General features: G+C 44.1%; 1 protein-coding gene across 2 annotated transcripts in view; it reads right to left on the bottom strand.

The window, feature by feature from the left end:
• MYH10 (myosin heavy chain 10) overlaps positions 1–15,852 on the bottom strand; it is a 94,850-nt gene that overhangs the window by 8,182 nt on the left and 70,816 nt on the right. For both annotated transcript variants that reach the window (XM_030505751.1, XM_030505750.1), the window contains 18 exons: positions 15,607–15,800; positions 15,222–15,343; positions 14,679–14,748; positions 14,421–14,581; positions 13,701–13,809; positions 13,487–13,618; positions 11,847–12,053; positions 10,730–10,867; positions 10,072–10,195; positions 7,430–7,601; positions 6,295–6,507; positions 6,052–6,196; positions 4,805–5,011; positions 3,895–3,999; positions 2,372–2,524; positions 1,787–2,035; positions 1,075–1,287; positions 1–213 (listed from right to left, as the gene is read on the bottom strand). In XM_030505751.1, the coding sequence (XP_030361611.1) occupies positions 1–213; positions 1,075–1,287; positions 1,787–2,035; positions 2,372–2,524; positions 3,895–3,999; positions 4,805–5,011; positions 6,052–6,196; positions 6,295–6,507; positions 7,430–7,601; positions 10,072–10,195; positions 10,730–10,867; positions 11,847–12,053; positions 13,487–13,618; positions 13,701–13,809; positions 14,421–14,581; positions 14,679–14,748; positions 15,222–15,343; positions 15,607–15,800 (2,927 nt within the window). The remainder of the gene's footprint in view (positions 214–1,074; positions 1,288–1,786; positions 2,036–2,371; positions 2,525–3,894; positions 4,000–4,804; positions 5,012–6,051; positions 6,197–6,294; positions 6,508–7,429; positions 7,602–10,071; positions 10,196–10,729; positions 10,868–11,846; positions 12,054–13,486; positions 13,619–13,700; positions 13,810–14,420; positions 14,582–14,678; positions 14,749–15,221; positions 15,344–15,606; positions 15,801–15,852) is intronic.

The raw sequence follows: 15,852 nt of genomic DNA, 5'->3' as shown, positions 1-15,852 counted from the left end.
CTGTTTGACCAGCATCCTCTTTTTCTCTTCATTCTGTTCATCTCTGGCTTGCAGATCTCTCTCAAACTGGGCTTTCATAGCTTGCATGTTCACCTCCAAACGAAGCTTAGCATCTTCTGTGGCCTGCAGTTCATCTTCCAGTTCCTCAAGTTGAGTCCTCATCTCTTCAACCTGTTGCTCTAAAGTTCTTTTTGACTTCTCCAGTTCATGGACCTAAGCCACAAGCATGAATCAGACCCTCTCCTTCAGGTCTCTCAACATCAGCAATTATTAACAGCAAAATAAGACATCGTAGGACCTTAGTACACTACATTTTTGTGATGCTCTGAATTGGGCAATGAATCAGAACAGGCAGAGCAGCATCTCTAAGTCTCTATCAGAGAACCTAAACATCTGTGCACATGACTGTGCAGATTTCTTGTTCAGCATGGAGAAGAGAAGGCTCCTTAAGGGGAGACCTTAGAGCAACTTCCAATACCTGAAAGGGGCAACAAGAAAGGGCCTGTAGGGACAGGCCAAGGGAAATGGCTTTAACCTGCCAGAGGGGAGATTGAGATGAGCTCTTAGGCAGAAGCTCTTCCCTGTGAGGGTGCTGAGGCGCTGGCACAGGGTGCCCAGAGAAGCTGTGGCTGCCCCATCCCTGGCAGTGTTCAAGGCCAGGTTGGGCACAGGGGCTTGGAGCAACCTGCTCTAGTGGAAGGTGTCCCTGCCCGTGGCAGGGGGTTGGAACTGGGTGAGCTTTAAGGTCCCTTCAACCCAAACCAGTCTGTGGCTGGAGTGCTGAGCTGTGCAGCGTCACACAGAGAAAGCAGCAGTGAGCCAAGCTCTCAAGCACAGGTGCCACCAGCCATTCTGAGCCCCGTGGGCTCACCGCCTCTCTACATCTTTTGAAGAGGCCTGATGTTAATGAAGACCAGCCCCTCACTCTGCCCATTAATGCCTCCAGAATTTGGGGTTATAAATCAGCTTCAACAAGTTCAATTTGAGTGTCACGTTTGCTCCTCCAGGCAGGGAGGTTTCCTGTGTTACTCCCTATGTAGTATATAACAAAACTGGGTGAGGAAACGCACTTACATTTTTGCCCACATCATCTTTAGAGCTCATTAAATCTTCCATATCTGTGCGCAACTGTTTGTTCTGTCTTTCAAATTCTTCCTTAGCTTCCAGGGCTTCTTCCAAAGCCCGAGCCAGAGACAGTGCTTTGGTTTCCTTCTCCCTTGCTTCTGCTTCAGCACGATCTCTTTCCTCTGCATATCTGGCAGAAATGTTCTTTTCTTCTGCCAGCATCTGAACATAAGAAACAATAAATCCATCTCATACATTGTATAATCAGGTACTTCCTGCCTGAGGTGTTTCAGCCAATGAAGTGGTTAATGCTTTAAGTTTAACTGGCCTTCAGAAGCTGTCTCTCATCAAAGTGCTAGTAAGAAAACAGCCACGGCTACTCTGGGATGAGATGAGGAAAACAAGCTACTAATCAAGACTAAACCATTTTGATCTTCATGTCTTCACATCCTTTCATAGTCTATTTATACTCTACGTTTTTGTTCCAATATAATTTTCTTTTAGCATATCAATTACTTGCTCTAACAAGACTCAAAGCTGGCATTTAGCTCACTGAAGTTGTGACAAGTGACTCTTCAGAAAGCCAAGCTGCTCGAAGAAGTTCTATCACTGACCACACCACCAGACCTTTCTTTACACAAGGCTCATTTATGCAGTAACAGTGTAAAGAAGATGCCATTTAAAAATCCCAGAAAGCAGCAAGATGAGGAAACTCAACTACCTGATCAAACTTCTTCTGCTTTTTCTCCAAGTTAGAAACAATCTGGCGCTGATGATCCAGATCCACCATCAAGTCATCCAGCTCCTGCTGCAGGCGATTCTTTGTCTTTTCCAGTTTGTCATAAGCCATTGCCTTCTCCTCTAGGCGCTGGCTCAAGGACTCCATGTCCTTCAATAGTTTCTTCTTATTTTCCTCCAAGCCTTCAATGGTTCCCAAATCATCATCTACCTTTTTCTTAGCATCAGCCAACTGAAATTTAATAAAGGAAAATAAAGTTCTTTAGTGCATAATGAGAAGGGAAGAAAAGCATCAAGCCCAAAATGCAAAACCAGAAGCAGATGTTACTGCTACAGTAACACAAAACCTGTGAGCAAGCAGGATGCTAAGCAGGGGACAGTCCTGCCCACTGCACTCAGCTGCAGTGGTCATTAGTGCAATGGAGAAAGACCACAGGACATTTTAGTCTGAAATCTGGTCTAACACGTGTGCAAATGACATGACATTTTTCCATGCGGTTTGGGACCTGATTCATCTCACCAGAAACGTGTGGGCCTTAGGGAAGTCCTGCCTTTTACAACAGCTTACCTGTGACTGCAAGGCGAGCATCTGCTTCTCCAAGTTCTTTCTGGCTTCCTCCTCCTCTTCCTGCTGCTCCTGCAGGTTGTTCTTCTCCTCTTCTAGCTGCCTAATCCTACTGCTCAGGTTGAGTTTCTGGCGGGTTTCTTCCTGAAGCAGCTCCTGTTACACAAAGATGCACGTTCCCAGGTCAGTCTGGTTCACAGCGTGTGAACTGCAGCCTTGGGCGACCACCCCCCATAACTCTCCATGGAGCTTCAGGTGTGATTCTTGCTCTCACAGCATTTTTGTACAAGGACATGCTTAGAAAGACATCTGGAATTTGGGTTCGCACTGATCATTTGATTTGGGCACACTTAAGCCTTTACAAAGCATATTTCTGATCAGGGAATCCACACCACTGTCAGTGGATGATACTTTTCTATCTTTAAAGCAACAAGCACAGAAGTCACCTTCAAAATTTCTTTCTCTTCTTTCAGACAAGAGAAAGAATTTGAAACCACCTAGGAAGAACTGGGATGTCCTGGGAGAGGGGCTTTGGACAAGGGCCTGTAGGGACAGGCCAAGGGGAATGGCTTTAACCTGCCAGAGGGGAGATTGAGATGAGCTCTGAGGCAGAAGCTCTTCCCTGTGAGGGTGCTGAGGTGCTGGCACAGACTTTTCCCAGAGAAGCTGTGGCTGCCCCATCCCTGGCAGTGTTCAAGGCCAGGTTGGACACAGGGGCTTGGAGCAACCTGCTCTAGTGGAAGGTGTCCCTGCCCGTGGCAGGGGGATGGGACTCGATGAACTTTAAGTTCCCTTCCAACACAAACCAGTCTGTGAATCTATGAACATATAGCAGCAAATCCTACAGCGACAGCCTGCTTCCAACTGTTGTTGCATTGCTTAAATCTAAAGGTCAGTTTAAAGATAGCTGTAATCTGACAGTGGAAACTTCCGTCATAAGGGAAACTCATGAAAGGTGTAACCACCACCGCCTCTCCTCCATCCTGTTCCTCACAGACCTCTCCAACTGTTATTAACATTACTCAGGTAGTCACCATTAGCATTTTTATACAGGGAAAAAACCCAGTATATTTAAGTGATGAACACATGCATAAAGCTGCATTATTTAACTCAAACCCAAAACCTGGCAGTCTGAACTTAAGCTGTAAGAACTTCAGCTGTCAGTAAAAGACAGGGTATTGTCCCTTATGCCATTCATATACCCCAAGGATCTTATTTACATTAATATTCCAACTGGAAAGGGGTTTTTGACTTAATTCTTCTGTCCCACAGAAACTAGGATATAAAAGTGAAACTGAAAGGCTACAGTCTATCAAATAGCGGATCTTAGATAATGAAAAATGGGCTCCACAGGTAGCTGAGCAATCATCATACATCACATTTCACTAGACTTCAATAGGAAATACAGCTTCTACCCAAGGGACTTTCCAAACCATGAATGAAAATACATGTTTTCTGTTGTGCAGTTCACATTTCAAAGAGGAACAAAGCTTCAGTGCAAAGTTGAAGCTTCACTGCACACGCACCTGCGTATCCTGAAGCTGAGATTCCAGACTAGCCGCATCCTTGGCAAACTTAATGCCTTTCTTCTCGGCTTCCTCCAGGAGGCTTGAGACATTATCCAACTCATTCTGCAAAGCAAGCAGCCTGAACGTTAGCAGCATGCAGCTGACTCAGGACACAGCCCAGTCCCACTGGGAGCTGGAACTGCAGAACACAAAACCTCAGCGAATTCCAGGTATGGGAAAACAACAACAGATCCCAACAGAGAGGCACAACAAGCTAAAAATACTTTAGTTGGGCTGGAAACTTCAGGCTGGATGTCAGTCTTGAACCCCAGTGGTATAACATAACAACAGTCAAGCATGCTGTGTGGCAGAGCACATCATTCCAATATCTGCACTCATACCTAAATGCTATCTTTAATTATAAGACCATATATTTTATGGGAGCATTGATTCAGGGATTATCAGGGTAGCAGCTGGGTTTAAAGCATCAAAGCAAGAGAAAACGTTACAGCCAGGAGGCAACTCCTACTGTTTTAGGCTATGCTACTTTTACATACAGTGAGACTACCCAAAACCTTCCTCCAAAGAGAACTGGGCCATTCCCTTTTTGAAGTACTTCAGCTTGATTTACCTAAAGCACGCACTGCTGCAGTTTAAAATGGGTTCAAAGGGAAACGGGACATTCAGGTTACATACAAGGAAGAAGCTCTTCCCTGTGAGGGTGCTGAGGCGCTGGCACAGGGTGCCCAGAGAAGCTGTGGCTGCCCCATCCCTGGCAGTGTTCAAGGCCAGGTTGGACACAGGGGCTTGGAGCAACCTGCTCTAGTGGAAGGTGTCCCGGCCCTGGCAGGGTGTTGGAACTGGAGGAGTTTTAAGGTCCTTTCCAACCCAAACCAGGCTGGGATTCTCTGATTCCATCCCATCTTACCTGCAGCTTGTTAGCCTTCTCCGCCAGCTCCACCCTCAATCTTTCGCCTTCGGTGACCTTAGCAGTCAGCTCTTGGACCTGAGCATCAAGCTTCTTCCTCTTGTGCTCAGACTCTGCCTTGACCTGCTGCAGCACCTTCACTTCACAGGCCAGCTCCTTGTTGTCAGACTCTAGGCCTTGCTTGTTTTTTTCAAGATTTGCTTTGAACTGGGAAAAGCAAAAGAAAAGAAATTCAACTCTGTTATGTATCAATAGTTTTCTGCTAAAAACTATTCAGTCTAACAAACCAGGTCAAGTTTAAAGCTAAAACAAGTGCTCAGCAAGTTGTAAGCAGGGAGTGTTAAAATGCTGCCATGGAACACTGTGTGTTAGCCAAAGACTAAGTTAATGCAAGTTATTCCACTCTGATATCACAGGTAATGGTGAGGAGCAAAAGACACTTCTATGAATTCCACAAGAACTGGGATGTCAGTGCTGTAAAATGACTGGTTTGAGTAGTGCTGTAAGTAGGAAGGAATGTGCCCATTAACAGATCAGCATGGCTCATCTCACACAAATAAAAGGCAAGATATCAACTCCAGCTGCCCTGATTTTAGCAGGCAGGGCAGCCTGGAAGTGCAAACAAAGCACTTTTCCCCATTGCACTGACATTTGTCAAAACCCTTTTTTGAAAAGAAGTAATAAATGGCACAAGGGATGATTAAGCACCACTCTTACCACATCACCAGAACTGATGCTTCAGATTGCAGGCTATCCTTCCAGCTTTTTATGCTCTTACTGAAAATACTTAATGAATAAGGAGCAGAAGACATGCAGATCTTCAAGTGAATAAACTATGATTTCCACCAGCTTTAATTACTGTTTCTCCCTTAGTTTAAAATACTAAGGAAGCTTGTGAGGTATCCCCTATATAAAACCATTACTACAGCATATGAACTGTGCAGAGAACTGCTTTTCACCAAATAAGCACGTGGACTGCTGGATAATTCCCAGACAAGAGCTACATGATTTATCTCCTCATGTGCCATTTCCAACTCTAATGAACACTTCAGACAGATGCCAAGTCTACCAAATAGCTGCAATACATTCAAACCAGTGTGATGTATTTGATTCAGTTGCAATTGTTATGCATGTAGAGAGGACAACGTAGCTCTGCAGATCTCAGCAGAAGGGACCACAACACTTATGGTATTTCTAAGAAGTCCCGAGGCAGAAAAGCGTATTTCTACACTTCATTTTCTTCTCACCCTTTTGGCCTGCTCAAGTTGCTCAGAGAGCTCTTCCAGGGCAGTAGCATGCCTCTGCCTGATTTCCTGGATCTGTGCTTCATGGTTTTTGGTTTCCTCTTCAATTGCTTTCTTGAGTTCAGCCACCTCCTGCTCACGCTTTGTCCTAGAGGAAGCATCACAGGTTATCAAAATCAGCATTTTAGTGTTTTGTGAATGAAAGGTGAATGTTAATGGTGCCTTTTTACACAGACACGATCCTACCTCAGCTCCTGCTGGGCTGCAGTGGTATCCAACGTATCTTCCAGTTCAGTTTTTAAAGCCTCCAGCTCTTCACTTAAATCTCTTTTCTGCTTTTCTGCCTTGTTGCGTGACGCCTTCTCCGACTCCAGATCCTCCTGCAGCTCTGCGATCTGCGCCTGCAGCTCTCTTATCACCTTCAGTGCATTGTTTTTCTGAACTGCTTCTTCATCACCTCTGTTAAACAGAGGCACAACAGTCAGTATCTGAGAGCTTCAAATCTATTCTCACAACAGTCTGGCGTTATGTAAATTATGTGCATAAATGATACCTCAACTTTTCCATTAGAATAAAACAGACCTTCTAAAACTTCCTAAGTAGAGAACCACTTCTGTTATTGCCAAGATCCCAACAAGCACAGTGCTCCAGGTAATACAGATGCACTATCAGAACAATCAAGCTTTCCAGTTTCCAGACACACATTCCAATTTTACAGATCTCGACACACCGTCCCAAAAAGGCACCTTCTGTGAAAGTTTCTCTTCCCACAAAATTAGAGATCATTACACAAAAAATACAAAAGGTGTTCAGCTTGTATCCCAACATAGGACCACAAGACTACCACACCGATCTCCAGAGCATCACAGAGGGGTCAGGGTTGGAAGGGACCTTAAAGCTCATCCAGTTCCAACCCCCTGTCACAAGCAAGGACACCTTCTGGTAGGACAGGTTGCTCAAAGCCTCATCTAACCTTGATCATCTTGATGCTGACAGACTTGGCAGGCATTATCTTGATAGTGTCTGTCCCACCCAGTCACTGAACACACTCGATTAAGAAGGCTCACTGAGAATTCCATGTTTTTCCCTCCTAAAGCTGAACTCTGGGAGACCAAGACCAGCTTCCAGAACCCAAACACTACCATACCCTGGTGAAACTTCTCTTTTTGGCAGCTTTGCAGCCCAAGGATGCAATAAAACACTGAGTTAGGGTTTTTCTGCGATGTCTACACACAGCACAGGTGTCTAGAAATGCTCTAGTACAAACATGAACTGGCTTCTGCTTTAATACCCCCAGTTCTGGATGTATTAACTGGAACTCTGCCTGGGAAGGCAGGTTTCTACCACACTTCTGCAGTCCTAAGCACCGTCGCACTCTGACCTAGCAAGAGCAGCCTGCAGCTCTTCCTCCTTCTTGGCCAGCTGAATCTTCAGCTCTTCAATCTGGGCTTGCAGCTCAGCTATTTGGTCCTGTAGGTCTGTTGTTTCACCATCAAGTTTTCTTTTAGCTTTTTCTAACTCCTGACGGGTCTTCTCCTCCTTTTTTAAGCGCTCTAAGGAAACAAAGAATGATGGTTAGATGTCATTTTTAATCTTGCCATCCTCGGAAGGTTTGGGGGGCATGGCCATGGGCTGGCAGGAAGGGTGGGAGGTTTAATTTCTACTGTGGCAATTCCTTCTGCAGGCTGCAGCTGGAAGGCTGGCTGGGAAACATGAAATAGGAAAGTAGAACTGTATGGTTTAGATAGAAAGTCAGTGACTGGAGAAAAAAGCTTGAAATAAGGGAATAAAACATAATCTCACCCTGATAGAAATTAAGGAGCGGGATCTAACAGACAATTTGAGCTGTTAGGCCAGAGAATCACAGACACCATTATTCAAAAATGAAGATCAGCTACAGACTGGAAAAAGTGATGGCTTGCACAGTTCTGGAAGGGCAAGGCTGGACTCCAACAGGTCTATTTGAAAACAGTGCAGCTGAAAGAAAACTTGGATAAACCCTTTTTGCAAGTATCTGTGTCACTAACTCACATCCCATCAACACTTAAGCAAGACTTTACAACCCTGACAGCCTGCAGTGATGTACTTGTGTAGCTGAGATACTCCTGCCCTTAGGTACTTCTTTGTGAAAACCATCCTGTTATCAGGGCCACAGCAAGAAGACACATCTGGTTGCTCTGCCTGTTGTTGATTTGAGACAGTTCCTGGCTGCAGAGTTTACAGTCAGCTAATGACCAGGTATGGAACGTAGTTAAGGCACAGGGAGGTTTTGCTTAGCATAGCATTAGCACAATTCTATGTGCATTAGCATAAAGCTACATTATTAGACTTGTTCAATACTTTGTGGGTCCTCAGTGCAGAGATTTACCCTTCTTGAGCCTGCTACTGGATCAGGACATCATCTTCAACAAGGAAAGGGAGCCATGTTCAAGAACTGTCTCTTCGAGCCGCCCAGGACTATTTGGGATTTTCCAGACAATCTAAAGTAACACTGGTTTTCTCTGAACAGTTCCTCATTCAGAAAGAAAACCCAGCACTTTCCCTCTGTTTTTCCATTACATCCCTGGGGAGTGACAGGCCACTGTCGTAAGACCTAATTTTGTAATTGAGAAAGTTCGCAATAAATTGAATTAGATTCTTTTCTTCAAGTGTCAGTGCCTAGCAGTGCCAAGACCCTTGCAGAGAGACCTTAATGGCTTCTTTGAATCATGCCCAAGAGTAAATATCATTTTACTGTGCTTTACTAGCCAAGAAATTGCATGCTTTATATTTAAGCTTTAATTTCCATTTCTAAGGTCATCAGGCTTGGAATGGTACCATAACCAAACACATCTGTCAAGTATCTTCAGAGAAACACTAGCCCTGCTTTAAGCATCCACCTACTCAAGCATTATTTTCCAGTGAGTAAAGCTTACTTATGCCCATTTTAAGGTCTCTGAATACGATTTATAAAGAAAAGGTACATCAATCACCTACTTTCCCCCTGTTAGTTCGATACCTTCCTACACAGATAAGATTAAAGTTTGGTATTCTTCCATAAGCACATCAGTTTTAAAGTATGTAGCAGGACAGGCCATAATAGAGTAAAGAAAACACCATTTCCAAATTAGGGCACAGAGAGCAACTTTGCCTTATATTTTGCAACTCTGACTTGGCAGTTTAATGTTGCACAATAGCTATTTACAGCCATAAGTAATTGAAGAAAGCATCAAATCAAGAAAGGTTACATATAGGGCTGGAAATAACTGCCAGAGAAACGAAGTCATTTTAGATAAACAAAGCATTTAAACAAAAAGCAAATCAATTCAGATTTGATTTTTCAAAGAATCTTGGAAGCCTAATGAGGGCCTAGGAACATTCTTCCAGAAATATGTTGTTCTCATGTGTTATCATAGGAAAATGTAGCAACTTGGGATCATGGAATGGTTTGGGTTGGAAAGGACCTTAAAGCTCATCCAGTTCCAACCCCCTGCCACGGGCAGGGACACCTTCCACTAGAGCAGGTTGCTCCAAGCCCCTGTGTCCAACCTGGCCTTGAACACTGCCAGGGATGGGGCAGCCACAGCTTCTCTGTTCCAGGCTATTTTCTCAGCCTGCCTTCATACAGGAGGTGCTCCAGCACCTGATCATCCTCATGGCCTCCTCTGGACTTGCTCCAACAGTTCCATGTTCTTATGTTGGGGACACCAAGTGGGTATCCCTCCCAAGAGAGAGATGTTTTACCATGGTACAAGGGATGCCTGCACCTACATGAACTTCTGAGTGCCTCTATAAATGAAATGGATGCTCAGAAATAAAAACCTAACAAGTTAAACATGGGAAAGACTGAGCAGCCAGACACAACAAGGCTTGCAAGTGACACAAATTTCTTTCAAGCTTTAGATAAAAATAACAGCTATTAAGATATCTACGTATAAAGTTACACCGAGCAGACTGGATCAGATGCTGCATACATTGTACTAAGTGCTCCACTCCTCTCTAGCATGGTGTCCAAGCTGTTAATAGGCAAATATAAGAACAAACCTTCCAAATCAGTGATCATCATTTCCTGTTTGTTCTTGAGTTTGGCCAAGTTTTTGGCCTTTTCTTCTTCTTCAGCCAGCTGAGAAGTACATTCAGCAATGCGATCCTCCATCAGCTTCTTTTCCTAGTTAGGAGAAAGGGGAGAATGGTAACTCTGAAACAGTTTGCAGAGTCTCTAAAAGCAGCACAAATACCTTAATATACAAAAATCCACACAGAGGTCCCACACAGCACATACAGTACAGGTTTTATTTCAAATGACTGGCCTGTCAATATTAAGGATCAACTGGAATAGCACAGAAACATGAACATTTGTTTTCCCAGAAAGGGAGACTCGGAATTCAACACACAGGGGCCTGGGTTAGGACAGCATCTCCTCTACAGCTTTGGAAATCCTCTGCAGAGAACAAGTGTAGCTATGACACACATTGTTTCCAGCTCTTATATTTTAAGACTCATGAAACTGGAAAGAATGGAGGACAAACACCTCCCTTTTGAAGGTCAGTTCAAAGGAATCTCTTCAGTGTCTCAGCTTCAACCTCTTCAAACCCCGCAAACTTGATAGATAGTGGAACAGCAGCCTCCAATGTTTTGAGAGCTGTCACTTGGCACTCCTATCCCTTATGTGCAGGATCCCCAGCGTGCAGACTGCTCTCACCTTCACAAACTTGGAATTTTGGTCCTCCAGCAGCAGGATCTCTTCCTCCATCTTCTTGATCTTCGCTTCAGCTGTTACTTTCTCAAGCTGCAACTTCTGCCGAGCTCCCTCCTCCTCATCGAGCTGCTCCTCCAGGTCCTGGGAAGGAAGGAAATTGCATCTGGGTTAGTTTTTCACTTGTATTAATTTTTGTTTCCAACTTGGTGCAAAGATGTATTATTTTCAAAAGCCACCTGCCCAAACCAGCACTGAAAACGCAATTGCTTTGTTAGATTCCTTTATGGTAGCATTGAAATGGTAATGAAATTAAGGGCCATGTGATACACATGGAATTTCTTATGCTCTGTATTCCAGCCAAAGTTGAAATATGCTGTCTAGGAAACATACAGTCACTTCACCAGTCTTTCACCTTCCTAGTTCTGAACATTCCACTTAATGACAACCAAATCAGTTCAGGTTTTATGTCACAGACTTCGTATAGCATCCTGCGTCTGAATAGGGCATCTGGTGTAAAAGTGCAACTGTCTACAAAGAGACACCACAAGAAACAGATCTCATGATTTCAGTATGAAACTAGATCTCAATGTTACAGCTGAAATGGCTCAGATATTGGCACAGGTACCTAGATATGACTAGAAAGGCAATAAGTATTGTGCTTCTATTCATTTGTGGTTTTAAGTAAGATTCTCAGCCACAGATTAATGGACACTTATTAAAAGGGATCAAGAGCTGTGATGTGAGGTTTATTTCCCCTTCAAGTACCTTGAATATTTTGAAAGACAGAGAAGTTCCGATATTCCTTGCCAAGGTCCCCGTAATTCAAAAGGAAGCACCTAAATCAACTGATTTTCACTCAAAAAAACTCCAAAATCTCAACTCAAAACCAAGTAACTCGGCGGAGACGAAACTGTCTTAGTTTCGTAAAAGTCAAAGAAGGAATATTCTTCAGGATATTCACTGGATTTCAGTCAAAAAGGAACATTTGTCTCATAAGTGACATCATCCCATCAGTCCTTGTTTCTACAGGGAAGCCCCAGGGAGTCATTCCCAGTTCCTCCCCACTCTAAGTGCTTGCTACCTTTAGTGCTCTATCTGCACACACCACCGAGCCACATACCTGGATATGGCCCTGCATTTTCTTTTTCTCATTCTGCAATATTTGGTTTCTTTCCTCTTCCTCCTCAACCCTGGACTCCAAATCATGGAGAATTTCTTCCAGCTCTTGTTTTTTGGCAGCCAGGCGAGCCCTCATCTCCTCAGCTTCTGCAAAGAGCTCGGTCTCAGCCTGTAGCTGCTCTGCAAGAATGTTCTTCTCTTCTAGAAGCTGCAAATAGACACAAAAGGTAGTAAAGCATTAAAAAACAACATTTCAAAGTCTCTCGTAAAATACATGACAACTATGAAGTTACTTAAAGGCCAAGTTCTGCTGCAATTCTTGACTCCCTGGTCAACATCCAAACTGAAAGGCTTCTAGCAGAGGGCTTTAGAAGACACCAGCTTTCGCAGTAGCGCTATAGCAGCATTCACTCACTTGTCCCCCACGTAAGGAACAAATCTCACTGCTCCAACTCCACCTGCCGTGTTCTGCCAGCAACAAAAAGATGAGGGAAGTGCCTGTTTCCTGGCCTGTTCCTCACACTCATGCCTCCATGGTGGCAGAGCAGTGCCACGGGAAGCTGGGCTGGCACTGGCACTTGGAGTCATTGGAACAGAACTAGACCATATTCCTAATTGCTGTGTAAACTTGACAGCAGAACACAATAGTTCCAGTTGGAAGGAACCTGCAACAATCATCTAGTCCAACTGCATAACCACTTTGAGGCTGACCAAAAGTTAAAGCATGTTATTAAAGTCATTGCTCACATGCCTCCAACACAGGCTCAGGGCATCGACCACCTCTCTAGGAAGCCTGTACCAGTGTTTGCCTGACCTCTTGGATAAAGAAATGTTTCCTAATGGTGTGAACTTTCCCCAGTGCATCTTTGAACCATTCCTACATGTTCTGTCTTGGCATCCCAAGGAGAAGAGATAAACACTTCCCTCTCCTCTTGCCCTCCTCAGGAAGCTGTAGAGAACAATGAGGTTGCCCCTCAGCCTCCTCTTCTCCAAACTAAGACAAACCCAGTGTCCCCAGACACTCCTGACAGGCCATGCCTTCCAGCCAGATCAACAGGAACTGATGCTCTCCCTTTAGATATCCATTCCAGTTCTATCAGGTCTCAAACTTACCATAGTGACAAACACATGTCTATATCTGTGACATTTATCTCTTCTTTATATTGATATCAATGTTACTTATCACCATAAATCCATTTTCAGTTTTCTCCAATAATCTGGTTTGGGTTGGAAAGGACCTTAAAGCTCATCCAGTTCCAACCCTTGCCATGGGCAGGGACACCTTCCACTAGAGCAGGTTGCTCCAAGCCCCTGTGTCCAACCTGGCCTTGAACACTGCCAGGGATGGGGCAGCCACAGCTTCTCTGGGCACCCTGTGCCAGCACCTCAGCACCCTCACAGGGAACAACTTCTCCCTGATATGCCATCTAGATCTAGTTCTGCTAACATGATGTTTCTGCATTCCTGGAGGAATGGCTCCTGCTGTATCTTCCTTTTCCAGATTTTAGCTGAGTGTCAAAGGAGCTAGCTTGCCTGATTCTCAGTGGTTGTGCTCACAAGTGTCTCCCCAACATGCCTCCCTCACATGGGATATAGTGCAATTCACATCCTAGACATCAAAAGCTGATCTTGGACACAAACCTGTTGGTGTTTCCTTTCCATCTCCTCAAGTTCTGCCTCCACTTTTGTCTGTTTCTCTTTCACCTTCATTAGCTCCTCGTCCTTGGCTTGAAGTTCTTCTTCTTGACGAGTGACTTGAAGAAGAGGCTTCACCTGTAAAGATTTGGAAAGAACAAGTGAGAACCTGCATTCACCTATTTACAAGAGTCCAAGAAAGACCTAGAACGTAACAAACCTTCGTGAAGACTCTCCACCACTGCCAGTGCCTGAGCTTTAAGTACGCAGCGCAATTCCTCTGCAGGATTTTCAGTGCACTCAGTTGCTGCTGTTTCTTTGCAAAGGCCCTGCGGACAGAAAGAGCAAAACATTTTGTGTTAAATACAGCTTATCATCTGCCTGTGGTATTAATTTTCAGGTTACCCAACCCTAGAACACTTGCAGACCATAAATAGGCGTATTTTTAAGTCTCAGTGACTACACTGATTTATGAGTACTCATTCCTTATATGAAGAGGTAGGGCAAGAGCTGGATTCACTAGTTCAAAGCAATGAGTACCAATGCTATTTGTTCTTAACTCTTCAGAGACTTTTTTCTTAAAAAGGTAAAATCAGGCTGGATGAGACACTGAACTGTCCTTTAATTTCAAAGCAGCAGCTTTCCAGAGTGCCTCTAAGAATCTCCAGTGGAGCAGGGGGAGAGACTTTTCTACAATGAGAAGCTATACTGTAAACAGCTGCACGTGTCAAAGGCAGGATTAAGGAAAGGAGAAGATACTATTAAGGAAGGAAGGTGCAAATTCTTACTGGGGAAAAATTCATCTAACACCCTGGATACAACGACAGGCAACGCACTGGGGGGAAAAATCTCTCCTGAAATGAAAGCTTTAATGCATAGCTCCCTATCAAGAGAGACTTCAGAAGACCACAAGAAGATCAGATTGTAAAAGCACACGTACTTCCTAGCCAGGTATCCTCTACAGACTGCCTGGAAGAAGATGATAATGTCTGTGATCTTCAGATCTCGTTCTTCTTCTAAGTGTGCCAAGACACCAGCTCGGAAAAAAATCTTGCTCTGTCCAATTCTGTATAAGTTGGGGTCCAGCTCTAAGGCTCTGATCTAAAAGGAGAGGCAAGCACAGTGATTTTACATCAAGAAAAGGACCATTTTTCTTTCAGGCTTTCAACATTTTAACTATTTAGGTATAAACACTTACCATACGCTCACAGGCCTGTTTACCATCCATAAACCCCTTCGGAATTGCATTGGGAGTAAGGATCTCATACCTTTAAGTCAAATGAAAAAAACACCTTTACATTCAACAATAAGCTACATGATTATAAACCCATAAAGCTACAGTCACCACAGCCACAGCTGAGGAATTTCTCCAGTTTTTCCAGCAATCCATGTGAGATTGTCTCCTTTCCCTACTGTCTTTAGAATAAACTTGTAGTATTTAACTGCCTCAAGACACACATGGTCATAGAATCAGAGAATGGTTTGGGTTGGAAGGGACCTTCAAAGCTCACTCAGTCCAATCCCCCTGCAATGAGCAGGGACATCTTCAACTAGATCAGGTTGCCCAGAACCACATCCAGCCTGGCCTCAAATATCCCCAGGGATGGAGCACCCACCACTCTGGGCAATCTGTACCAGGATTTTATTCCAGTTGGATTGGGGAAGGGGGCAGGGGTTGTCTTCAATTATTTAACAAGGAACTTTATCTCATAAAAAATCAACAGACTGTTCCTGCTGTTACCTCTGTCTGAATTCCTGGAACACTATCCTGTTTGGAAATCCTTGTCGGCAAATCCTTATTCCTTCCAAAACACCGTTGCAACGAAGCTGATCTAGAACCAGATGTGGATCCAATTTTCCAGCCTGAAGCAACAAAACAACCATGACTTTTAGTCTTTTAATTTGTACAAATGAAAACCTGCAGCTGAAGTTCTTCAGGCTTCCCTCTACATGTCGGTTGTTTAAATTCAGGGATATGCAGGGAATACTGAGCCGATATCTGATCAGTGTGAAAACCTTATGAAGCCTGGCTTCTGATTGCAAGGGATGACACGGACAGCATGCATAACTTAAACTGGATGTAAAGCCTGGAATAAAGAATTAGAGGAGGGGTCTGTAGTACATACCCTCTTCTCATGATTTGGAATGATGCAGCGAACAAAATTGGGATTAGTGTTTCGGAGCGTTGCCATCAGCTTGGTGAGAGATTCTTTGTACAGTTGCCCAACAGTACGGAACATGCCCTTCTTGGTCTTGTACGCAGAGCCAAAAGCGGTCTCTGTGATCCCAGTGACCTGATCCAGACCCACAATACGATCCACTGGGAAGGAGAAGAGAATTAAGTGGACTTTAGTATTTGTCAGGTATAAAGA

This window comes from Strigops habroptila, chromosome 14, assembly GCF_004027225.2.
Source record: "Strigops habroptila isolate Jane chromosome 14, bStrHab1.2.pri, whole genome shotgun sequence".
NCBI classification, from domain to species: Eukaryota; Metazoa; Chordata; class Aves; order Psittaciformes; family Psittacidae; genus Strigops; species Strigops habroptila.
This window is presented reverse-complemented; position numbering and strand designations above follow the sequence as displayed.